Source organism: Alosa pseudoharengus, unplaced genomic scaffold, assembly GCF_046254945.1.
Source record: "Alosa pseudoharengus isolate Yale_2024_CS ecotype anadromous, Long Island Sound unplaced genomic scaffold, YU_APseudo_1.1 YU_APseudo_1.1_scf_23, whole genome shotgun sequence".
In the NCBI taxonomy this organism is placed as follows: Eukaryota; Metazoa; Chordata; class Actinopteri; order Clupeiformes; family Clupeidae; genus Alosa; species Alosa pseudoharengus.
Window position 1 is genome coordinate 8913059 of NW_027468685.1, and position 26042 is coordinate 8939100.

Genomic DNA, 26042 nt, shown 5'->3' on the forward strand with positions numbered 1-26042 from the left:
CAACATCGCTTAGAGCATATTTAATGATGTATTTCAGGTATCAATCAACTTGCCGTTTTGTTGTTTTGATTGAGTAAAGATAAATCAAATAACAATATGCAATTACAGTTCTACTGAAATTATTTGCGAAACAAAATGTAAAAAAAAAAACAATTTATGAAATGCATTAAAATGATATAGTGTTTTGGAACCAAACTTTACAAAGTTGCATACGTGCTTCCTTCAGTAGAGACTCATTTCAAATTTGTGTGAAACCAAACACATCACACATTATCCACACAGATCCAAACTCCTCATATATTTATATCAAACTGTGGTGCATTTGGGTATGATGATCAGTTTGTAGGTGTTGATTATCCGTGTAATGTGTGAGGTGTCAGATTTGAAAGATTAATTCAGCGTGTTGTTATACTTTTGTGATGAGCAGATAGAACTTGATTTCTACCCTGTATTTTGTATATTTTATGAGGACAGATATTGTCTTAGTGGAGAGCCTTGTGTGCTCCTTTTGTTGCTACAAGACTACAAGAGCTCAAATTAACTTCACAACAAGTAATGCATTTATAAATTCTCTCTCACTGTGTGTGTGTGTTGCAGGAATCTTCTACATGTGTGCATACAGAATGCATGAGTGTCGCAGAGTAGCAAGTCCTCGCTGAAGAGAGAAGGATATGAAAGGGGAGCATTTTTAAGGAACTGACCAAAGAAATAACTGACACACAAAACTTATACTTTATTTTTCACAGCAGATGAATGGACAGTTTTTTGTTTACCTATAACACAATGACAGCTCTTCATTTAACTACAGTATATTATTTTTCAATAAAGTTTCTCACCATAATCACCTGGCCCGTCTTTGACCTAATTTAAGTCTATCGGTTTCATATGAGCTATGTCAGGATTGGCGGATAGGACCCAAATGCAAGACTCCACCAGGCGGAATTACGGACAAAAACACGATTTAATTCTTAATACAAAACGTTCAAAGACTTACTGACTTACATACATACATACATACATACGGGCTTTGACAAGACAAACAGAGAGACGATCCGACAGGGAACAAAGAAACAGGAAGGTACAAATACACATACCAATTAACAGAAAGACAGAGGACTGGACGAAACCAACGAGACAACAGGGAACAGGTGAGGAGGCAGAAATGGAGGGAAAACAAACAAGACAGGAAGCACAGACCAAATAAGGAGATGGGGCGGAGACAAAGACAGGTGACAGGCAGGTAACACAAAGCACATGGGAAACAGGCAAAAACAAACACAGGACAATACACAAAATGGCCACCAGGGTGGCACAAACTCAATGGACAGGGCCAGATCCTGACAGTACCCCCCCCTCAACGGACGCCTCCTGGCGTCCCCAGAAAAGTCCAACCAGGGTGGGCGGAGGGGGCCTGGACGGAGGGACTGGTCCGACAGACCGTAAACACGGGGCAGACTCGGACGGGGCAGACTCGGAGGGCTTGGGCAGGGAACAAGCAGACGACTCAGACTCAGACTCAGACTCAGACTCAGACTCAGACTGGACAGACTCCGGGGCAGGAGAAGGGACAGGAACAAAGACAGTAGGGGAGTTCGACTTGCGGCAGATCTGTGCAGATCTGACTTGATGTGATGCATGCTGGGTTGAACACAATGCATACTGGGATGGACGCAATGCATACTGGTTAGAAATTCTGTCCGACTTCTGTCAGCCGGGGAGGGACTTACCACCGTGACACCATGTCACATGGCCTTAAAATATCGCGGGAGTCTTAGCCTGCAGACAGATCTTGCAGTTGCCTTCCACGAGCTGCACGAGCTGAAACACGCCCTCATGACGTCAGTTCAAAGACGTGATAGGGCCATTTGGGAGGAATGTCCTCATGACGATTATGACTAGAGGCTCATGCTGCTTCCTTATGTTGGAATATGCGAAAATAAACAGAAATCGTAGGGATACCTTCTTATACGTGATTTCTGCAACAATGGTAGGCTAGCCTACTGAAAACGTTTGGATATTCTGTTATTTTCTGCTGTTGGCTAAATAGATAGACACACGTATAGGGGAAACACTTGATATTGAATTTATGTGCTACAATGCAGGCCTGTTAACTGTATGACAACAGTGGTTTATTTAAACTACATCATAAGAATTTATTTCGTCAGTCATCATGCTCATTTTAATGAGTAAGAATGAAAGTTCTGCTGTGTTTATTGCAAACAACATTCCGCGATATCTCCCGCGATGTCTCCCGCGAGTCACGTCAGGCAGACTGTAGCCTTTCTGTCCGGGATGAGCTGCCCTCTGTTGTAGCTCCTCCCGGCTAGGCTCTGAAGATCACGTTTACGTAGTAAGCCAGACCAAGTCAGACTCAGCCGAAGTCAAACAAGCCTAGTGACAGGAACAGTGACTGGGATGGTGACTGGGACAGTAACCGGGACGGTGACTGGAATGGTGACTAGGATGGTGACTGGGACAGAGACACAGACCGAGACGGGCACGGTGACGGGCACGGTGACGGGAACGGTGACTGGAACGGTGACGGGCACAAAGACAGGAACAGCGATGGGGACAGGGACAGAGAAGGGCTCGGGAAGAGGCGGGGCCGGCTCGGGAAGAGGCGGGGCCGGAGAGTCAGAGGGAGGCGGAACCGACTCGGGCAGAGGCGGGGCCGGAAAGTCAGAGGGAGGCGGGTCCGGCTCGGGCAGAAGCGGGGCTGTACAGACAGGCAGAGGTTGGGCTGCAGGCGTGGCGTCGGGCGACTGGGCTGCAGGCGTGGCGTCGGGCGACTGGGCTGCAGGCGTGGCGTCGGGAGACGCGGCTGCAGGCGTGGCGTCGGGAGACGCGGCTGCAGGCGTGGCGTCGGGAGACGCGGCTGCAGGCGTGGCGTCGGGCGTCTCTGGGCTGGGCACAGGAGCGGGCGTCTCTGGGCTGGGCACAGGAGCGGGCGTCTCTGGGCTGGGCACAGGAGCGGGCGTCTCTGGGCTGGGCACAGGAGCGGGCGTCTCTGGGCTGGGCACAGGAGCGGGCGTCTCTGGGCTGGGCACAGGAGCGGGCGTCTCTGGGCTGGGCACAGGAGGCATGGTGTTGGATGACCGGGTTGGCCGGCGCTTAGCACGTCTCCTCCTGGAGGGAGCCTGAGGGACCTGGATGAGTTCAGGGGGGAACTGGAACTCCTCAGGCTGGGGTTCTGGACCTGAAGTGACCGGCTGCAGGCGCAGCACGCCCACCCTAAGCCCCTGGAAATGAGCTGGAGGGGCAGGGTCAGGTGGGAGACTAGCAGCCTCAAAAACTGGGTTACTGGAGGGACTAAGGAGGGACTGAAGGCTCTTACCCAGACCTGACAGCTGGTCGGCCAGGGTAGCCATTCCCGGAACCTCTTTCAGCCAGGGTCTTGAGGAAATGGTCCTCTCCATTAAGGTAACGATAGCTTGCCGGCGCTCCAAGTCAGTGGACTTGACTAGCTCAGCATTGAGCCTGCTGAGGGTGTAATCCACCTGACTTAGCTCCTGGATTGGGAAGTCTGCTGGATCCATTCTTGGTCGGATCGTACTGTCAGGATTGGCGGATAGGACCCAAATGCAAGACTCCACCAGGCGGAATTACGGACAAAAACACGATTCACGATTTAATTCTTGGGCACACGGCACACGGCACACGGCACACACGGGCTTTGACAAGACAAACAGAGAGACGATCCAACAGGGAACAAAGAAACAGGAGGGTACAAATACACATACCAATTAACAGAAAGACAGAGGACTGGACGAAACCAACGAGACAATAACAGGGAACAGGTGAGGAGGCAGAAATGGAGGGAAAACAAACAAGACAGGAAGCACAGACCAAATAAGGAGATGGGGCGGAGACAAAGACAGGTGACAGGCAGGTAACACAAAGCACATGGGAAACAGGCAAAAACAAACACAGGACAATACACAAAATGGCCACCAGGGTTGGCACAAACTCAATGGACAGGGCCAGATCCTGACAAGCTATCTGTGGTCCATGTGGTTCTAGAGGATTCTATTTCTATCTCTCTCTTCCTCTCTCTTTCTCTCTCTCTCTCTCTGTGTGTGTGAAAGAAAAAGAGAGAGAATGTGTGTTTGTGTGTGTGGTGTGTGTGTGTGTGTGTTTTGTAATGCCTTTGCCATGCCTGACCAAAGTACATGTGCTTCTGATTCTGTCTTTCACTTCTTCACTTCTCTAAATGAAACCAGATTAAAGCAGCATCATCTATTGTGAATTTTAAAGGTTTGAGAGTATAAGAGACTAGCCTGGGAAAATCAAAACTCCTCACGAAGTGAAAAGAGTCAGGTGACTCATGATTGGGATTCCTTTCCAACATGTACTACTCTTTGACACGGGCACTAACTTTGAAATCATTGGTCTAGCCTACCAATCACATTGATCAGATTCCTAACGTTACTTCCTACTTCGCCTAAACTTTACAAACTGACAATAAACAGCATCAACAGTTAGGAAACAATGTATGTGGGTCTCCTTTACTGTAAATAAATGTCTGCTTTTTTCCAACTGCATTTTTTGACGTTTTTGCTGCTACTGTTTATCACAATAAGTTTTGATTTCGTCTTCCCCTCTCAGCCATTGATTGGCCTGACATTTTTTTTTTGTCTGAGAGAAACTTTAATATAATGTCCCATATCTCACTGAAAGGAGATCTAGGATGGGCAGGCCTAACAAGAGACATCATCTTTTCGAAATATACATGTTTCCTAACTGCTGATATGTACTTTGTTCACTGTTTAGCCACCTGTGTGTGTGTGTGTGTATGTGAGAGAGAAAGAGAGAAGAGAAAGAGAGAGAGAGATGAGAGAGAAAGAGAAAGTGAGTAAAATCTGTTTTGTAATGTGTTATTTCCCCTGCAAAATTCTGCACCCTGGAGCACCACTGAGAGGAGCTGACCTGAGAGCTCTCTGCTTCCAATTCCTCTCTTTTTGCCTTTCACTTCTGCTACACACACACAGACATGCACACATGGACATGCACATCACTGACCCAAATATAGGATCCTGATTATGACAAACCACAGTTCTGAAATGAACCGCATAGGATATGATACTTAAACCATAAGTATCATGTCACTTAAACCATATAAATATTTATATGATTAAACATATGGACCAGCTTGTTGTTGGTTGATTAGCCGTTTACACTGTTTACACTAAATAGGGATTTGTTTGGAAAGACTGGGGAGATAAAAGGCCGTCGGAGTGAAATAGAAAGAGGATGTGTGAGTGGCATTAGGATGAAATGATCAAATAGACTAACAGGTAAGACAGACAGAGAGAGAGAAAGAGACAGTCAGTCAGACAGACAGACAGAGTGAAAGAGAGAGGAGTCAGAGAGACAGAGTGAGAGAGAGAGAGACACAGAGAGAGAGAGACAGAGAGAGAGGAGAGCGTGAGAGAGGAAGTTTGCAGATAGTCTTGACGAATTGTGTTTGAACACATACTTGAGGGAGGATCTGATGAATAACTTAATTTTTTCCAGGTCTTCGGAACGTCAAAACGTTTTAATGAATGAATTTCCATGTCTGAAGGAGGCTGAATGTACACATGTGCATACATATACACATACACATACTGTATGCGTTTTGATACACACACGATTGATACAAAGCACAAAACACATCTCTAGCTTAGCAGTAGAGTCTGTAAATTCACAATTGCTATGATGTAAGTAACAGGTCTGAGTCAAAACTTACATAAAACAATCCATTGGAACATCCACACAATAGTAGACAGTGAACTAGTATCTGTTCTTTAAAAAAGAAAAATATCTAGCAGGAAGCCTCAGCAGGAAATCCTCTTTTTTCAAAAAATGTATTTAACACCAAGGGCACTAAATTGCGCCCACAATGCACACTTTATAAAGATACCGAGCTGCAAAAACCAGAGTGAGAACAGGCGTGATAATGGAAAAAAAAAATGTAACACCACAGGCACTCACATCCACAATACACACTATGCGGAAACCACACAGTGAGAACAGGTGATTCCATTACTTGCTAATTCACTACAAATTATTATTATTTGTACTAGTTGAGTAATTTGTAATGTTTTATTTAACAGCTAGAGAAACATGACGGAGGTTGACTTTAAATGAAAGGTTGTCATCTTTGATTTTTTGAAGTTTTTAGAAGTTTAGAATTCACTGTAAACAAATCCATACACTGAGAACTGGCCCACGGAAACATGCATATAGCATGGTGTTGCGTGTTTTGTCTAGTTCATTAAATTATCATACAAAAGAGAGCCCCAGGCCTTGTCATCCTATTTAAGACATATCAGCATAACACAAACAAAACAGTGCACTCCAAGATCATGACTCATGACAAGATCATAACTCATGTAAATCAGCTAGCACAAGAAACAAAATGTTAGCCTGGGAGAACCCAGACAGGCCTTTGGCCAATTTGAATTCACTCCCATTTCCAATGTTCCTAAAACCCGGGAACCAATCACAACCGTTGAGGTGAGCTTAACATGATGACATGGAAGCAGTTATTGAAAAACACTTGTTTTTTGAGATGTTTTTTTCCCCTGTTGCTCTGCATATGTCATCTCCTTCACTGCGCTGACTGTTTTTTAAGTCTATCCAAGTGTGATACGGCCAAAAAAATGGATCTACTTTATAGGTGTGCAAATAACATACAGTTAATGGTCGTTCTAAATTACGTAGGACAATGGGAAATTCAACCAAGCAGTGAAATAATGAAAAACACTTGTTTGTTGAGATGTTTTTTTCTGTTGCTCTGCATATGTCATCTCCTTCATTACGCTGACTGTTTTATTTAGGTCTATCCAATTGCGTCCACAGACGTTTTGATCAGCGTACGTTGGTGATGGGAGGTGAATGAACTTAGTTTGGACCCAATTCAGTTGAGATAATGTATGATGCTAGCCAGGCTTCCACAATGTGACATTCACAGATTGACATTAAACAGTATATCCTACTTGATCAGACACAGCCCAGTACAACATACTGGACACTGATGTAAAGGCAATATTTATGCAGCACGCCACCATGTAATTTTCATTCATTTGGGCAAATAGCCTATATGAGGAAAAGGCACAGAGATGTCCAGAGAGATACCCCTAAGTCTTTGTGATCCATCATAGACATTATGAGCACCCTAATGTATAGCCTGACCACAATACCATGGTGTATTTCACATCTAAAACAACATTTTTCAGGAGTGCCAAGAGCTGAAAAATATTGATTGCATTTCTGTATGAAGGCATGGATTTGAAGCTATCAACTAGTTGTGAAAATGGCATGGTCTATTACGGTAGGATTCAGTATTAAGTTGACAGCAAAAACAGCTGTGCAATAAACTCTTACAAAGATTATGCTACATAGGTCAACAAAACATTTCTGTAAGATCGGTGACTTGATGTACTCAAATCACAAAGTGTAACATTAAAAATGGTTATCCTATATTGTGTGGAATTTCTTACATATTCAGGCTGAACCAAAAAAGATGAAATAAAGATGAAAAATAATGCTATTCCTTGCCATGAAAAAAAGTATGTTGAGGGGTGCATAAAGTTGAAAGTTCAAAAGGCGGTGAGGTATTACTTCAGAGGAAAGCTATTTAAGCAAACAGAGGCCTAACCACTATATGAGTAAGAATGTACAACAAACCTGTGACTAACATTGCGGAATAGGCCACATGAAAACACAACTGACGCCTGCTCCCGTTCTGTCTCCACAACTTCCTCTATCTTTTAAGTGTCTTCTCCCTTTTTTAGACACTGTGGTGGCCTGAGTTAGAGTCAGTGGCACATATTGTTCTTAAATCAAACCGTCTGACTTCAAATTTTGAAATGACCTTGGGAAGGTTAGATCAGTTGAAGAAGAAAAATGTCAGTCATTCCTGACCGACAGGAGGTTATCTTATAGTTCCTTTGTGCAGCATCCAATCAGACGTCAGTGATGGCGTGAGGCGATGGCTTGCCCTGCAGCTGAGCCTGAGTGTGCGCGTGTTTGGGGTTGGAGCCCGAGCTGTCGTCCACCGTCTGCTCCTGTGACTGCGACGTCGCTCCGTCACCGTCGTCGCCCAGAGCGCGTCGGTAGACGCCAGACAGCGTCTGCTGGAAGCGGCTGCGAGTGGTGAGACCCATGCAGAAGTACAGCACTGGGTTAATGCAGCTGTTGAAATAGGCCAGGCCCTTGGCCACTGTCAAGCCCACCTTGACCGCCTGGCTCTTGCTGTCCGTCATCTTGACCAACAGGAGGCAGTGGTAGGGCGCCCAGCACACGAAGAAAGTGCAGACCAGGCCGGCCAGGATCCGTAACGGACGGGACTTGCGGTTGAGGCGCGTGCGCCGGATGCCTATGGCTGCCAGCACATAGCAGACCAGGATGACCAGGAAGGGGAGGAGGAAACCACACAGGAAGCGAATACTGTAGAGGACTGTCTTGGCAACTTCCTCACCTTCTTTCTCCTTTACCTGCCGAGAGAGTGGACAAGATGAGCATCAATGGCTTTGCAGTGTTGTAGGCTAACAGGTTTTGGGGCTGATTGACTGACGGACTATTATGTATCATATAAGGTACTATATAAAATGGAGTAGCAATACATGTTGGAGTATTAGTTTTTAACTTTTTATGCAAATAGTATTGCATTTAAACATTGAAACCAGGTCCAATAACGCTGAAAGCTTCTAAGAACACTTGACAGACTTCCTGAGACTTCCAGACTTCCTCTTGTAAATTACTGAAAAACTTAGAAACGTAGATCAGAAGTCTGTTAAGACAAGACCCTGTGACACTTTATAAAACGGATAGTTCCGGTCCTTCATGCCTAACAGCACCCCTCAGCTGTGCTATATTCACGATATAAAACGGCCTCTCAGGGCTTATTGCTTAAATATAGAATTGTTGTTTAGTCAGATGTCAAAGGACACCAGAGTGTAAATTTGGGCCACTGTGGTTAAAAAACATGTAAGTGTATCATCAAATTATTTCTACCACTTCCTCTCTCCTTTCTACTCTTGGCTTTCTTTTCTTAGCCAAATAGTTTGCATAGTTTGCTCATAAAAAAGATGTTTGTGTGAACAGCTTGGGTTTGTTTATGTCCACATCTTGAATATCTCTCTTAAATGTAATCTATCAACAACAAGGATACTTCAACTATGGCCTACCTGCTCTGACAATCAGAAAGCAGGAATAGCTGGAGTGCCTTTAGGTTTATAATCAAAGCATGTCTTAATGACAGCCATGTGAATAACATTTCCAGGAAAGCAAATGGCAATTCTTATGCTGAAACCTGCTGCTATTTTACACACATGTGTGCGAGAAAGTGTGATGTCTGGGAGAGATAGGAGGGTGTCAGTCAATCATTGTCTGTATCTCTTACATGTGCTGTATATGTGGATGGGTGAGTGTGTCTGAGAGAGAGAATAAGTAGAGGATGTTGTTTGTTACATATTTATTAACTATGTATTATTTTTAAAAGCACTGATCAGGAGTGGCACCTTGAAATTCGTTGTGTTAATACACTGTATTCTATGCAATGACAAATAAAGCTTCAATTCAGTCCTCTTAAATATGGACATGAAATATCTCAAATTCTCAGCTGTGCAGCACAATGCATTTCTATTTTATTTTATATTGTAACTGGTTGATTGGTTCACCATATATATTGGATGCTACACAAATTAACTATTAAAACTACACAACATCAGACTGAATCGAGGTATTAATGAAGCGTCACCTCTAAGGAACATTTGCTGAGATTGTTCTTGCCAGTGTAGACCTGCCGGTAGACGAAGTACGGCGCGCTCAGGCCTGACGCGAGTACCCACACAAGAACACTGATGAGCCGCGCGGCAAAGAGAGTCCGGCGCTGCTTGGTGAAAACGGGCCGCCACACGCACAGAGCCCGGTCCAAACTGATGACCGCCAGCAGGAACACGCTGCAGAACATGTTGGTGTACTTGAAGAAGCCGTTGAACTTGCAAAGGAAGACGCCAAACGGCCAGTGGTCAAAGAAGAGCTTCTTGGTCAGAGAGATGGCGCGAGTCAGGCAGAAAATAAGGTCAGCTACGGCAAGGTTCACTAGCCACACATTGGTGACTTTGGCCCTCAGACGCACTCCGGCCACCCAAATGACCACTGTGTTGCCAAAAGTTCCCAGGACGACAGTGAGGGTGTAGAGCACTATGGTGATATTGTCTGTGATGGCATCCATGTCCACGACTGTCTTATCCCCTTTAGAAGAGGGGGCGACAATCGGAGGCTGCATGCCTGAGTTGGAGGCCATTTCTGAAGAACAGACAAATGAGGATGGGGGAAATGGGATTAAGATAAATCATATACAGTATATACTTATATATATATATATATATATATATATATATATATATATATATTGCACAAAATAGTACTTTATCAAAGTAAAATTTTTACGGTCTTCTATCCTGCTATGGACCCTTTCAAGAGAGTTCCATTATCAGCATCATAGTTGGCCCCACAAGACTTCCTTTTTAACATTCCATATGTTATCTTAATGCAGAGGAAATAGATTGGGGCCCAAATAGAATGTTCAAGCATTGTTTGTGTTTACCTTGTTGAAAGGGTCTATATTTTTACAGTGCGGTATTATATCCAGTGTACACTGTGGTGATTTTGATCCTGATGCAAGTGAAGAAAAATAACCGCAGACCTGAAAAGAACAATGCATATCGCTGCCCTTGGGAGCATGTGGACTTCCGCTCAGTTTCTGCTAATGACAAAGGCCAGGGGGCAGGCAATGTCTGAGTCACCGTCTGCCCCCTGTCTGGAAAAAATTTGCCCCAGTTTGTTTATCGCTAGTACAGGTTCCCCATACTTAATTTTGATCCAATATAAATAGATTTTAGTACACTTAAAAAAAGAAATGTCCTTAAAAAGGCAAGAATAGATCTGGAATGATAGAATTAGCATTAGAAGATAGAAGATGTATTTTTATGGGGTGTGCTTGCTCTAATCCTCATGTTTTACTTCTTTTAAAAGGGAACTGTGCTCGAAAATGACCCTTTTAATCCTGCTGTTTTGTTTCACTTCCTGATTTCTTCTTTTTTTTTAGAAAAAAGAGTACTTTCGAACTATCCATGTCCTGTCCAGTACATCTCTAGACATTTTTAAATAAGTAATCACATACAGTTTGTGCTTCATGTTAACAACAATCAGCTGTGACCAACGAAACCACCCAATGTTATCACTGTCCGTGACTAAAGAAAGTAGATAGTTCAACATATTAAACAGGTTGGCTTCTTTTAAAACTGAACTGCATGTTTCCTTTTACACACGCGTGCCTAAATGCATGATGGCAACCGTGGAATGAGCGGTTTAACGGCCACTCATATGTTTGTTTCTAAGAGTTAGAAACAAAGATATGAGTGGTCGGTCTTGTGAGAGAAGCTTTAGCCCTCCAGAACACTGACATAAAGCAAACATCCGTTGTTAAGCAACTGGCAGCACTTCCACCCCATGTAACAGATGGGGTTTATACTGAAAAAACATAGATAGGGATAACTCTTAATTATCCAAAGGCGTTGCGGGAAAGAAAATTGGGCCCACAACTGTTTCACTGCGCTTCCCTATTTATTAAGATGCTCCAATTCTCACATGCCCAAACATCTTTGCCAAATTATTGATAAATAAGCAACAGAAATTTGAGTATTGTATTGTGGTTTTTGTAGCAGTGACTTGGCATAAATATTCTCCTTATCAAATCTATGCTAATGTATGGGTTTAAACACATCTTGTAACTTCTTTACATTACATTTAGCAGACACTTCTTGACCAAAGTGACTTACATATGTCAGCTATATTACAAGGGATTAAATTGTCCCCGGTGCAACTTGGAGTTAAGTGCATGAATTGAACTGACAACTTTCAGGCTGCACGCTAGCTCAGCTCCAACATCTTATTTGATTTAGGATGAAAGTATTCTAGAGCAATATTTGGTACCATGCTCAGACACCCACATACAATACTGTATTTACAAACATGACTTGACTTGACCTTGGGACCTTGAGAACTGGCAGGAAGTTCAAAAAGACCCAAGCTAAGCTTTGATGTCTGATTGCATAACAAGTTTATTATTTTTTTAAATTAGTTCCCACAACTATTTTCGATTTCCTGAGACATAATTTGCAGACATATGCATGAATAGAGAAGCATTCAACTTCTGTGCTGAATTATTGGTTTCACATCAGTATTACTTGTGTGCATTCCTGTTCTTCAAGAAAAATAATTATCATTTGAAGGACTCAATTGCCCTGTATAAATGATCATTCCCATGCATCTTCTAGTTTATGATAAATTATTTGATGATAAAAAATATGGGTTACACTTTACTTGAAGGTATCTACATAAGAGTGGCATGACACTGTCATGAACAAACAAGTTATAAACGTTTATGACATAACGCTTCTGTCACTCACTTCTGTCAAGTGCCATTCATTTTTTGTCATAGTTAGGGGTTATTAAGTTAGGGTTAGGGTTAAGGTTGGGGTTATTGTTAGGGTTATGACAGTGTCATGTCACTTTTATGTAGATAACTTCAAGTAAAGTGTTACCAAAATATGACTGAAATATTTACGATGCATGAGTTATTCCAGCAATTGTCTCCATTAGGCATGTGCCTTTCTCATGTAATTTACAGTCACATAGGAATTAATCTTAGATATCACGGTAGAGCGGCATTAAGGTTCAAGGTTCAGGGTTACTTTATTAGGTCTCCCATGGAGAAATTTGTTTAGGATAAAGGGTAAGCTGCCCCAGCCACAATTCAAAAGACATCACAGGACATAGCTGTTACATATAAAGCATTAAGGAGTGGATCATATACCGAGCCCTGGAAGTTCCTATTATGTCTTGTGTCATGTCAAAATGATTCTTACCTGCTTCTTGAGCATACGTCTGCTATATTCTTCTATGCGCTAGTGATTCAGTCACAGCATCTTCAGGGTGTTTACTTCAAGTGTCAAACTGACAATAGTACAGGGCAGTCAACTGTAGTGCGCTCCCCCCCTCTCCCTTCCCCCCTCTCTCTCTCTCTCTCTCTCTCTCTGTCTGTCTCTCTCTCTCCTCCCCTCTTGTCTGTATTATATGCAAGAAGGAGGCTGAGGGAAGGGCTGAAGGCTGGCCCACAGTGCTTCACAGACACACACACACAAACATGTGCAAAAACTTCAACTCATGACCACAACCAAACATTTTTTTAGAAACCAGTAGCACAATAGGCTACCTGAGACTGTGCTAAGTATTAATCCCAATTGTAAACAAAAAACAAAGCCTTTCTAATATTTAACCCCCCTTGAACCATTTAATTTGTTTTAATTTACTCCTCTCCCACAGACCCTATCCATAGGCCTAGTCTATTTCATCAACATAGACTGTTTCCTATGTCAAGGAAGTAATGCTTTTGGTGGTGTTTGTCTGTTTGTCTGTCAAAGGATTACAAAAAAAAAAAAAACCTCGTTGGCTATTCAGTGACAACTAGGCTACAAACCTTTATGTTGAACTATAAGGCTGATTTTGAAGTTTTGTTAGACATGTCCATTGCTTAAAGGCTACACTTTAAATCTCTCTGGTCACTTTTGAAATCACTGAAGTAGACCACCACTGCCTACTTCTGACCCCTGCTGGTCTATCAAAGTGTGTGTCAATATAAAAAAAGGGGGACCTCTCCTTAAAGGAGAATTCCGGCAATCATTTATATAGATGTATATTTCTTGAGGTCACCGAGTACTATCAGTATGAAAAAGATCGGTGCTACCTAGCAGAGGTGTGGACTCGAGTCACATGACTTGGACTCGAGTCACAATTTTAATGACTTCAGACTCGACAAAATTAAAAATGACTTGCAACTCGACTTGGACTTCCATGCTATTGACTTGAGACTTGACCCGGACTTTGCCCTTTTGACTTGTAAATAGGGTTGGGTATCGTTTGGGTTTTATCTGATACCGGTGCTAAATCAATACTTTTAAAACGGTACCGGTGCCTGAACCGGTACTTTGTTTTTATGATAAAATGCCCAAAGCAATGGTCGAAAGCATTAATTGCTTTTGTTTGATTGATAATTTGAACATGAAATTTAACTATTAATTCATTTAATTATATTTAGTTTATTATCAGTATCTGTAGTTTCATTGCTTCTAGGCATAATTCTAATTGCAGATTACTTCCTATAACTTTAAATGTTAAAATGTCTTATCATGGATGCACACACAATGGCAAGTAGCCTAATTAATCTTTCCTCTGCTTTCAATTTGATCCACTGCAGATATCTTTAAATGTTAAAAACGGCTTGCCTTGGAACTGCCAGGTCATGGACAACGGCCATTGCAAGTAGCCTAATCTATGGAGTTAAGTTCATCCAATGTTTTCCCAAAAGCTACAATGCTGCAATAGTTTTGTTTTACATGTTACATATGCCGGTGTTGAAGTATTTCCATTCCCAGTGCCCAGGCATTTTAACAGCAACTATGCGCAAAACACAATTTTTGGATGAACGTAACCTAAAAAGGGAGCAAAACCAATTTAACTTGTTCCAACGTTATTTTCAATTTTAGATATCCGGTTAATAAAGGTATTTGTTCTGATTAACCTTTGTTTGAATATTATTCAAAAGTCCAGGCTTGGAAAGTCACCTGCCCAGTGTTCCCCAGACCCTTTATAGGATGAATTTAGTCAAATTTTATGAATCAGTTACTCACCTATATAATAGGCTAGAACTAGCTGATAAAATTTTCATAACCAACACTAATTGCCTTTTCCCAGTATGTGGCCTAAATTACTGAAACATCGTGTGAAATAGGCCTAACATAGGCTACCAGAAATATCTATATTATACAGGCCTACTTGCCTACTTTCAAATCTCGACCCGCACCTGAATTCAAGCACAGTGTTTTTAACTGTTAGCCTTGATATCTAATGTGCTTTGATTTAAGCTTTAAAGCTGTTGGGCAAATAAAAACCAATAGTGTTGTCCCACTGGCCATAAATCAATTTGTAAAGATAATGTAATTTTTAAAGGAACGTTATTAACCGCTCTTCTATAACGCTCAAACCGGTTACCATTTAGAGAGGCCTTGGTGATGGTTCCGTAGCTTCAAATGACCAACATACAAAAATAATTTGATCATCCTAGGCCCTACAGTTCTCAAGATATTCATAGAAAAAACTGTGTCCGGCCATGTACAGGCCGGTTGGTGTACAGTCACTAGATGTACGCATATATTAATTTATTGTATTGCCCCCCCATGAACGGAATTCCACGGATCTTGGCATACATTCAGAGGGTGTCATAATGATCCTACATTTTGTGCAGTTTTGAACATGTCAGCCAAGGATACCTGCAATTACAACACCTTGTTTTTTGCTTTTTCATTTTTAACTAGGTGGTGCTATACCTCAAATGAATGGATATGGGATAGGTTGACATGGCCCCTTGAGACCAACATACGAAAAAAGGTTGGCCATCCTAGGCCCTATGGTTCTCGAGATATTCACATTCAACTTTGTCCGGCCTACCCTCATTTCGGGGGGCCCCGGTGCGGAGGGTGGGCCATGGATAGTGGGCTAGTGGTGGTCATACTAAATCTCTCAACCTCAAATACTTTTGTTAGAGTATCTCAATGTCCAACAGTCCCAAATGAGCTAGATAACCACTGTACATACTCTATACAGTTTTAAAGTGACTTATAGGCATTATTGACCCTTAGAAATCACTGACACCCTGAAGAAAGTAAGAGCAATTCAATGGCAGGCTTTACTAAATAGTGCTCTAAATTTAGTAAATCATGTGCATGTTTTACTACATAGTGCGCTCATTAGACTAAATTGTGCTCTCATTTTAATTTGAGTAAAAATGAATGCACGATTTAGTAAATTCTGCATACAATATAGTAAAATGTATGCACAATTTTTTTTTTTATTAAACTTTTGACAAACAAACAAGGCACTGTATTATTTGACAGGACAAAACAAAACAAAACAAATCAAACAAAATTAAGACAGGGGCTCAATTAACAATTAAATCAAAGACAGACAACAGAGACACCAGGTGCAGGGCTTTCACATCACTTGCTTCACCTGTCTTGTCTCGACTGACGTCTAGGTGATGACTCTTTTACTGTCTATGGCCAAAGTCCTTTCCCCAGTAGCAAGTCCCTCCACTCGGCTATGGCGCGGGAATCGTGCCTAAAACCTTCCGACCGTCCATTTGATCAACCAACCGATCGACCAACCGAACGTCATACCACCCGCCTTACTTACATGTATCAGAATAATTGCCCTTTTATAAGCAGCCTACATATACCTACATGAACCTACACATATCCAACATGTGCCCAGAATTGGTGCAACATGTTAGCCTGGCGGGCCATCCTTTATCATTGAAATGTATAGTCTGGAATCGAACCATTCACCTCGCTTAATCCAAGGGGCGGGCAGAGAATTGTCTTTCAAAGTGCCTAGGCATGCAATAGGCCAGCGCTACGACCATATCCGTATCCGGTCGGCAAAACGGCAAATACATCCTTCTTCGAAAGGAATGACTTAAGTGCATTGTGTTGCTCAACTTTCAAAGAAAAGCACAAGTCCAACTCCTCCAAAGTTGACGCCAACACCGATTTAAACAACCGCTCTTCGTTCGCCATAGCCACCTTCCTTGTTGTTCACCGTCGTAGGACTGTCGTTATCCTGTTAAGCCCGCCTTAAGACTCTCTAACAAAATAGAGCACTGTGATTGGATGACGTCCACGGCGTCAGCCAATAGAAATCCCTATGGTTTGATACTAGACGTTCAGGCTGAGCAAATTAATTTGCCGCCGCTAGGGTGCGTCTAGATTTCTACAGTAGGCTAGCAACATGTACTTATTCTGTTGGAACATGATGGATACATGTAGGCTTGTGTCGGAACATGAATACATGTATGAAAACTGTACAATGTTGAAACTTCATTAAATGAACATTCATTAGTCTATTTGTGTCGTTATTAGTGACAAGCTATTGCTATTGTTGCTTAAACTACTATGCGTAATAACCATCTGCAAAACAGGACTACCAATTATCTGCGAAATATGAGAAATGCCATAGGCTGGCCTTACCACATTTTCTTTTTCTTACATCAATACGTTATGGAAGCATATGAGCCCACTTCAAATCATCTCCTAATATGTGATTATGTAGGCCTATCCTAGCCTATAGGCTAAGTTTAACAACGTTTTATGGACAATATCCCTCGGACTGCAATTTGAATAGATTTTGCTGCTGTAGCCTACATTTCTTAGAGTGGCTTGAGATTAACATAGCCTAAATACTGTAATGTTGACACTAATATAGAATAAAGATGTTTATTAAGTAGGCTAACAAATGAAAAGTGTTTTCAGCTGAAATGGCATGAAGGCTATATGTGGACTGCTCGGGGGAACCTGCTTATCCAACTGTGGGTCGCCAGTCGAACTGACAGGCTTATCATAAATTCACATTTATTTCAATTTGGCTATAGGCTACGATTAAAGTTCCTACGGTTCACAACTACTCGCAATATGCTATCGACACTAGTTAACCACAATGTGTAGCCCTATTGGTCATGTTAAGCGTTACTTGCAATGTGAAACTAAAATCTAAGACAGTAGAAAATTATGTTTAAGGACAAGTCTTTAAACATAATTTTCTACTGTCTTAGATTTTAGACAAACAGACAAAATGCACCAAAAACAAAACCTCCGGAGAGGTAGTTACACATTTGTTGTTGCGTGATAAAGCAATGAACTTGCTGGTAGGCGTTTGACATGACTTTGATAGATCCACCGGTTGGTAGGGAGGTTTTTGGCATCATTCCCGCGCTATACTCGGCGGCCATATTGCAACGCTTTTTGGGCACTTATCGGGCATCTAGGCTATTTCGGATAGAACTGCGTGCGTGATGCTTCACGAATCACGACACACCAACCTCGCTCCAGCTGCGAGATCACAAGACATGAATGGCACGATGTAGTCACATGTCAACTTTTGTCGGCGGAAGATGTGTAGACGACTGCCATGTTTGCGTTACGAACTAACCCCATACTATGGATTATTTGAGTGCTGTCTCTTCATTAGTTGGTCTCTGGTTGCGCGCACAATCTAATAAAATGAGATCACAATTTAGTAAAACAAGAGCATTACGTAGGCCTAGTAGCCTAGCCTAAAACAAGAGCATTATGTAGTAAAACGAGTACACAATAGGCCTACTAAATTGTGTAGCTACATATCCTGAGCACACAATTTACTAAAATGAGCGCACATGAGGAAAAGGGAAAAGACCCTGCCCTGAAGTAAGAGCTGAAAGAGTTACAGGAACTGTGGTGGTCAGCATAGGCTAATAATCCCCAAATGTGTCCTGTCGGAACACGAGAAAAAAAGGGTTAGCCTAATAGGAACGTTGTGTTGTAGGAACAATCATGACTGCAGGCTAAAAGAAAATGCGCCTGGTCTGATAGACAGTAAAAGAAATGGACGAACAGACTCCGTCGTTCTCAATGGGAGGGTACTGAGTCATTTTTCAGTTGGTCCCCCCAGTACTGCGCAGACTCGCACTTAACTTCGTGACGTTAGCCATCGAACTGAATCTTGTAACTCATATGATAGATAGGCTACACAGAAATTCTTCTCACACTTCCTTCGCCTTCAAAGTTAAACATTTACAATTATGTATTATTATTAATATCATCCTCACAAGTGATATCAAGTCGTGTCATGGTAAAACAAAACAAAAAAGTTATAGCCTTGAGGCTAATCTTCTTTCCACTTTTCTGACCTACGTCAATCCATCGAAAACCTCTGAAATGATTATCGTTAGACTACCTAACGGTAAAACTACTGTTTTTCCATTAGGTTTACTCGCCTCTATGCTTTACCTTAACATAGGCTACAATGCTATTGTAGGCTACATAGCTTTGTTCACGAGTTTCCGTGCTGGCTGGACTACGCTTCTTATCCAAACAATACGGTTATCTCCCTTCAGTGCGTTAGCTTCCCTTCAACCGGACATGCTAAACATTCTTCTTACGGGAACCTAACGTTACGTACGAGGTAGTCGAGTCTTGTTTTGCCTTTTATTGTTTATGTAGATAACACAGAAGCTAAAATATTGGCACATGATATATGTTATATGAAGTTATGGGAGTTCAAAAAAATCCTAAATGGATGGGCGTTCTATGGGGTTAGCAGAGTTGATAACCACCGCTACATCGATGCTTCTACTTCCGGGAATTCGCCTGCCCCCTTGCCTACTGGTCTGCAGCCAGGTCCCTCTCTACTGGTCTCTTTCTTGGAGGCTTTTTCCGCTTTGTTTAAACTGGATCAACCGGAAGTACTCGGTGTACGTGAACGGAGAAAAGCCCCTTGCAAACAGTTTCAAATATTTAAAAAGTGTGCGCACCATTATTTGTGAACGCCGCTGCTTTTGTCACACTGTGAAGGAGTGAAATTACGGTTGGAATCTGGATTGCTACAGGTATCTGCACACTGCGCACGTTGTAGCATTTGTGGCAATAATCTTAGGTGGGTACTGAGCTAGATAAATGGCTAAGGTTAGCTTAGGCTATGGTTGCCTGCAAAATGTTAGGTAACGTTAACTATGGATCTAACCAAAAACGGGGCAAGCGAGCTTCGCCCTTATTTGCAATTGCAAAACGGTCTTTATATATATAATACAAATAACATGCATATCGTATCCATCCTTCCAGCACTATGCTTCTGTGATGGCTTGAAGCGCATAATTGTAGTTAGCTAGCTAAGTCATGGTGGCCACATTGATTTTATTAGCGTTAGCTTAGCCAGCTAGCTAGGAACAATCGTGTTGCTGTGTTGCAAATGTTGGACAGGGGGGCGTGGATGTCCTTAAAATAATGACCTCACTGATGGTCACATTAGAAATACAAGATTGTGATTCTTATTACCACCATAGTTATTATAGTTAGGCAGGGGCTAAAAACAGAAAAGACAATAGAAATAGGTTTAAACGTTCAAAACCAACACAGATTATTGAAATGAAAATGAATCGGACTTTAGCTTAATGCTATGCAAAATGTCGACTGTAAAACTTTTTAGTCTATTTTAGCCCAAGTAACAGTTGGCTCAATGTTGCTTTTTGTGCTGTTGGAAATAGCTCAGGAACACACCTTTGTTTGCAGTGGAAATGGTACGTGATTTAGTGGAGGCTAGTATGATCATTTTTATTTTTGTTTACCATGGCTTTGAGTGTGTTTTTTAAAAAACAATTTTTTACCTTTAACGAATTTTGATTTGAGTAGCTTAGATATTGTTATTACCTCTGAATGAATGACCGGTTACCAGGTTAGAAAAAGTTTTGTGTCAGGCTTCCATTTTTCCAGTTTTTGTGTATCAGGCTTATGAAACTAGGAAAAAGTCCATGTTACATTTAACCCCGCTTTACTTACCCTGTGCCCTGGGCTCCCCTGTAGGCTACTGTAAAGCTTCATTGTTAAACACTATACTCAAATTGTGTATGTGGATTTCTTCGAATTTCGAACTCAAATTAAAATTGTAATTCTAGATCCTGTTTTTGACCAATTCAAATTCAAAGTCAAAGTCATTCTCAATTCAATTCTGAATTTTGCAAAACCCTGTTGTGTTTACTCTGGTATGAAGATGAGAATGATTTTATCCATGTTTGCTCTGCAGAGGGACATACTATCCTTACTACTTGTTCTGGCATCACCTGACTGTGCCCAGAGGAGATGACGGCAGAACCCAGTGACTCAGGGGAGGCTCTTCCCAATGGCAGCCCCTCGCCATCCAAACGAGGCAGAGGTCGACCAAAGGGCTCCGTGAAAAAGGCTAAGATAAATTTATTTCCGAGGAAACTCTCCCGGGTCCCCAAAGTCATCGAGTTCTTCTCTGTCTCTGCGCCCAAGGAGCAGGAACGCAAACGTGGACGGCCCAAGAAAAGATTGAGGGGTCGGCCAAGAAAGACACCACTGTCACCAGACGAGGAGGAGGCGGATAAGAAGATGAGGCAGCAGTCAAAGCAGAGGAAGCGCAGACTATCAAAACCGCTGGGGCGTCCGCGCATCCACCCCGTTAAAGATTCCCAGACCCCCAGTGGACCGCGTAAAAGGGGGCGCCCTCGTAAGTCTGACTCAACCCCCAGCAGAACCCCCTCTAAGGGTGCTGCTGCTGCCGCCACCAATGGCACCCCTAGCAAGAGAGGGAGGGGACGACCTCCCGGTTCAACAACCAAAGCTCGGCGTCTCCCATTTACCCCGGGTCGGAAGAGGGGGAGACCGCTGGGCTCGGGGAAGGCCGCAGCTGGTGATGGAACCCCACGGAAGATAGGCCGTCCACCGGGGAGTAAGAAACGGTCTCTGGAGGTGGCAGCAGATGGCCCGCCAAAAAAGAGAGGTCGACCACTTGGGTCTGGGTCTGTATCCCCTAAAAAGATGAAGCAGATGGTGGATGATGGTACGCCGAAGAAAAGGGGCAGACCACGGGGCTCTCTCGGCAAGAAGAAAAGGCACTGGAGGGCAAAAACACCAGAACCTCAGCCGGCCTATGACGGCCCTCCACGCAAGAGAGGTCGACCCCGGAAAGCCCAATCAGCTGACCTCACCTCTGGCAGTGAAGAAGCGGAGCAGGAGCCAACTGCGCTGGCCCAGGAGGAGGGGCAAGAGAATGGACAGGCGGCAACAGCAGCCAATGGGAGCACAGAACCAGCCCCAGTAGAAGAGGGGCATGACGACATCCTGGCCCCCGTAGAGGATGAAGACGAACTTCAGGGTGTGGATGAGGGCAATGCCGCTTTTGTCGAGGAGGTTGAGGAGAAGGAGCTGCCAGTTGGCAAAAGTGGGTCTAGTGGGAAGAAGACCCTCGTCACTAAGGAGGTCGAGGAGAGCGAGCCGCCAGTTGGCAAAAGTGGGTCTAGTGGGAAGAAGACCCTCGTCACTAAGGAGGTCGAGGAGAGCGAGCCGCCAGTTGGCAAAAGTGGGTGTAGTGGGAAGAAGACCCTCGTCACTAAGGAGGTCGAAGAGAGCGAGCCGCCAGTTGGCAAAAGTGGGTCCAGTGGGAAGAAGATCCCCGTCAAGCGGGGTGCCTCGTCGCGTTCAAGAGCCGTGTGAGATGCCCGGGGTTGTAAGAAAAAAGGAGGCCTTGATAAGTTGACTCTGCCAACGTTTTATTTTTTTAATGAGATGAACAGTATATGTAATGCCTGTTTATCCTTTCCAAATGTAAGTAAAGCGCTCACTGCTTCCGCACACAGTTGCGTTCCGTCAACGCATGTCAGTGGGTGTTCCCGATGGTGGCTATGCAAATGACTTAAGGTATAACCGTAATTTGATTGGCTGGTGCCGTCTGTTGTTCGCTTGTTCGTAATTTGATTGGCTGGTGCCGTCCGTCGGTGCAGCAAAGGTTGAACTTCTCAACGTGAGCGACGCGACGCAATGAACCCACAATTCAGTTCAGCAACGGTTAACAGTTAAGCCCATGTGAAGTGGACAGGATGCGTCTCCAGCACTGCAATGTACGCAACTGTAGCCCGACATGTTGGCATTGCCTATATCCTAAGCAAACGTTATAGGTTAATTAACTCGCACAACTTAAATTAAAGTAGTAAAATAATAAAGATAAATTCTTTTGATAATTACATTTTAAGAAAAGGGATTAGATGACGTCACACCTCGGCGTGCGCAGTGACCACTGTGTTGAATACGGTGCTTACACACAGTTGCGTGCAGTGCTGGAGGCGCATCTTGCCACTTTATATGGGCTTATTTCATCCATTGCCGAACTGAATTGTGGGTCCGTTGGGTCGTGTTGCTCCTGTCGCCCCTGTCGAAAAGTTAAACTTTTGCTGCACCGACGGAGAGCAACAGAAGGCACCAGCCAATCAAATTACGGTTATAGGCCTACTTCAAGGCATTTGCATAGTAGGCTACGCATCCCCGACCGTCTGGAACACCCACTGGAACGCGTTGACGGAACGCAACTGTGTGTAACCACCGATATACTGAGCCCTCAAGATGTTGTTGCCAACTGGAGATCCTAAACAATTCCTAAACAGTAGTCCCTTGGGGAGCCTATGCTACTTGTGCTTTTTATTGACACTTAGACCAAACCCATCTAATGTCATTAAGATGTTTAGACACATCATGTTAAAAATAGACATAAAGCTCATTTTAGCTGGCGGTTGTCACCTGATGGTCTGGTCGCTTGCTCTATGTCTTGTCCCATTCACTAAAATAGAAAGGAGGATTATGTCACTGATCGTGTGTCAGTTGTCTGGTGATCACCTGCGGTCTGTGTCAGTCTTAAGAAAGAGAGTTGGGACTCCCAGGGTGGACTGATTACTTCATTAGTGTTGTTCAAGGTAGTCAGTGGTTATTGTTGTAAAAAAAAAAAAATTGAAAGATGTCTAGACCTACAATGTCACAATTGCAAGAATCATGATTTAAGTCAAGAAACATTTTTTGTAACACCAAAAGCTACTTCCTGTATTAAGAGTGAAAGCAACTGTTATTTGGTAGATCTTTTAGATGTGCTCCGTTATGTCAGCCAGTGTGCTTTGTGTTTGTTTTTAAAGAATGTGTTTCAAGAATTTTTAATTTTGGCCTGTATTTTTTTATCTTCTTTACAAATGAAAACAAGCTCTCACTTTTAATTTGGCCTGTGAGTTTTGTTTGTGTTTTCGTGTGTCATTGTTGACCTGTTTTAAGCATCTGACATTTAGATGGACATGTTATTTTCTATAACAATTATGTTAGCCCGATAAGGTGGTTAAATTGCAAATGCACATGATCATGAAACCATGTATTTTAGTGAAATCAAAGAACAGGAAGATAGTATAGCCTTCAATGTGTCATATTACACAGCCTCATGAAAGGGAAATGATTGTATTTCAAAATCTGATACAGTTAATTTTGTGTTGTTAAAGCTACTTGGTTGTCCTACTGCTTATGTTAGTAAAGCGACACCTCATGACAGTCACAGGAGAAGGAACTCTATTGGGTTTTGATCCACGTGGTCAAACTTTATGGTTGAGACTTGAGTACTTCATTTTGTTGGGATTAGTTTTAGTTTATTATTTTAATTTTTTTTAAATAGAGGTAGATTTATGTGTTTTTCCCACTGTTTCAAGTACTGTTTTGTAGATGGTAAGGCCTCTTGTAAATGCAAGGCCTCAGCTACGACATGAAAGGCTTTTGCTCTCCCTTTTTGCTAGCATGTATCCTTCCTGTAACAAATTACATTATGTATGTTTATTTAGTGTTCCTTCAACTAAATAAAGTCTATTCTTTCAGTGTTGAACACAAGTCTATTTGGTGTTGTCTGTCAATACTGTCAACATGGAACTATAGCATTGCTTAGGATAAATGTGTTGACTAGATGAAGGGCTAGAAGTACATATTTTTTTTAATATAATCTTTATTTATATATATATATTATTCAAAGCGATTTACAGATGTCAATTAATTGCAGAGCCAGACTCCCTGGAGCAACTCACCCCCTATGAATATAATCTTTGGGCAACTGCTGCTTCCATTCTTGATCCTATCTGAAGAAAACCCAACTGGTGAACCTGCTTTCGCATGCATACTGTGTGTATATCACACACCGAAGTGTAAATGTAGCATAGGTTTTTGATTGTTATTCAGGGGAAAAAAATGTTGCTTACAGATCTAGGAAAGGAGGCTTCACCAGACAGCGAAGTCACACACAAACACGTTTATCACTTTATTAGAATGATATGCAAACAGACATGCTTTTAAAGAACCACAATTTAGCAGCTTTCTCTGAAGTACCTTTCAAGCTCAACTGATATGTTCTTATTGGCTTTTCACTCGGCTCATTGCATGGTGACAACCTGTTGAGTGCAATATTCATATAACTTGAGCATGTTCTCATGACATTTTGCTATGTTTTTTAAAATCTGACTTCATTGAACGTGCATTTTATTCACAAAAAACATATTTTGCAGATAACATCTGAATGTTAACCGAACAATAATATTTGCATAAGTTGTGGACTTTTTCGGTGTGGAAAGTAAAGCAGGGCAAAAGGAATGTGTGCGATAGAGAGTCACGTCGCAAGCTTCACGGGTGTAACACACACATATATATCTATATATACACACACACACACACACTGGTCGGGTGCCACTCCTACAAATGCGATACAAAGCAAAGACAGGAGAGGGGACACATTGTCTGTCATTTAAGACTGATTGGTTAGGTCCGGAACACGCTCAACTCAGGCGAAACTCTCTAAGGCACACGTTGTTTTGCCCGACATCCAAACCTATCTTTGCCCTGCCTGTACACTGTACATTAAAAATGAAACACACATACACAGACACCTAAAGCTAGAATGCTACTTTCCGTAAAGGTCAAAACAAGAAATGCTATCAGTAACCAATGCCCATCTTTTTGATGACTGGCAGGGTGTTCCTGGAAACAGTGGCCACAAAATATACATTAGGGATCCCCTTTCGATTTTTTCTTAGGGGTTAAGGGGAGTTCTGAAAACAAATCATTGGTTGTTCAATGAGACAATCTATTATAAATAGTACCTAACTGATACTTTGCTTGATTATTTTCCCAGGAGGTGTCACTCTTGCCTAAAAACAGAGTTAAGTTAGTTTAGTCACTATTTCTCCAAGCAAGCCCCTTATGGTTCTTAGCTACTAGTCTTTCTCTTCTCTATCTTTCAGATGAGGAGGGGTGCAAAGTTAGTAGAGTAATATTTCAACAGACAGATTTTGACAGTCTGTCAAGGCTATTGAACAGTTGTGTCTAATCTGTTAAACCGATTGCGGTTGTACTCCTCTGTAGTGTAGGAGCATCTCTCTGTACTTGCACCCATTAGAGAGTATGCTTTGGCTAAAGAAATCCTTGAAAAAAATTCGAGGTTTCATTATTCTCACTCGACCTCCTCAGCTCTGACTGTCTGTCTGTTGCCCTGGTAATGCTCTTTATCCCTCCCTCTCTTGTGTGATTGGGCCAGGTCCATAC

General features: G+C 42.5%; 2 protein-coding genes across 3 annotated transcripts; one reads left to right on the plus strand and one right to left on the minus strand.

Annotated features, from left to right (window-relative positions):
• Positions 1-5517: 5517 nt before the first annotated feature.
• Positions 5518-13051, minus strand: LOC143140423 (fMet-Leu-Phe receptor-like). Its single transcript, XM_076301311.1, has 3 exons — positions 12921-13051; positions 9746-10296; positions 5518-8480 (listed from the first exon to the last, which is right to left on the minus strand). Exons 2-3 carry the CDS (start codon positions 10292-10294, stop codon positions 7950-7952), a joined length of 1080 nt encoding a protein of 359 aa, XP_076157426.1. The 5' UTR covers positions 10295-10296; positions 12921-13051; the 3' UTR covers positions 5518-7949.
• Positions 13052-18928: 5877 nt separating this feature from the next.
• Positions 18929-24339, plus strand: LOC143140424 (uncharacterized). 2 transcript variants are annotated; one of them, XM_076301313.1, is made up of 2 exons: positions 18929-19575; positions 20719-24339. In XM_076301313.1, exon 2 carries the CDS (start codon positions 20775-20777, stop codon positions 22149-22151), a length of 1377 nt encoding a protein of 458 aa, XP_076157428.1. In that variant the 5' UTR covers positions 18929-19575; positions 20719-20774; the 3' UTR covers positions 22152-24339. The 2 variants fall into 2 exon arrangements, with proteins under 2 accessions (XP_076157428.1, XP_076157427.1); XM_076301312.1 differs by having other exon boundaries at positions 18929-19528.
• Positions 24340-26042: the final 1703 nt, after the last annotated feature.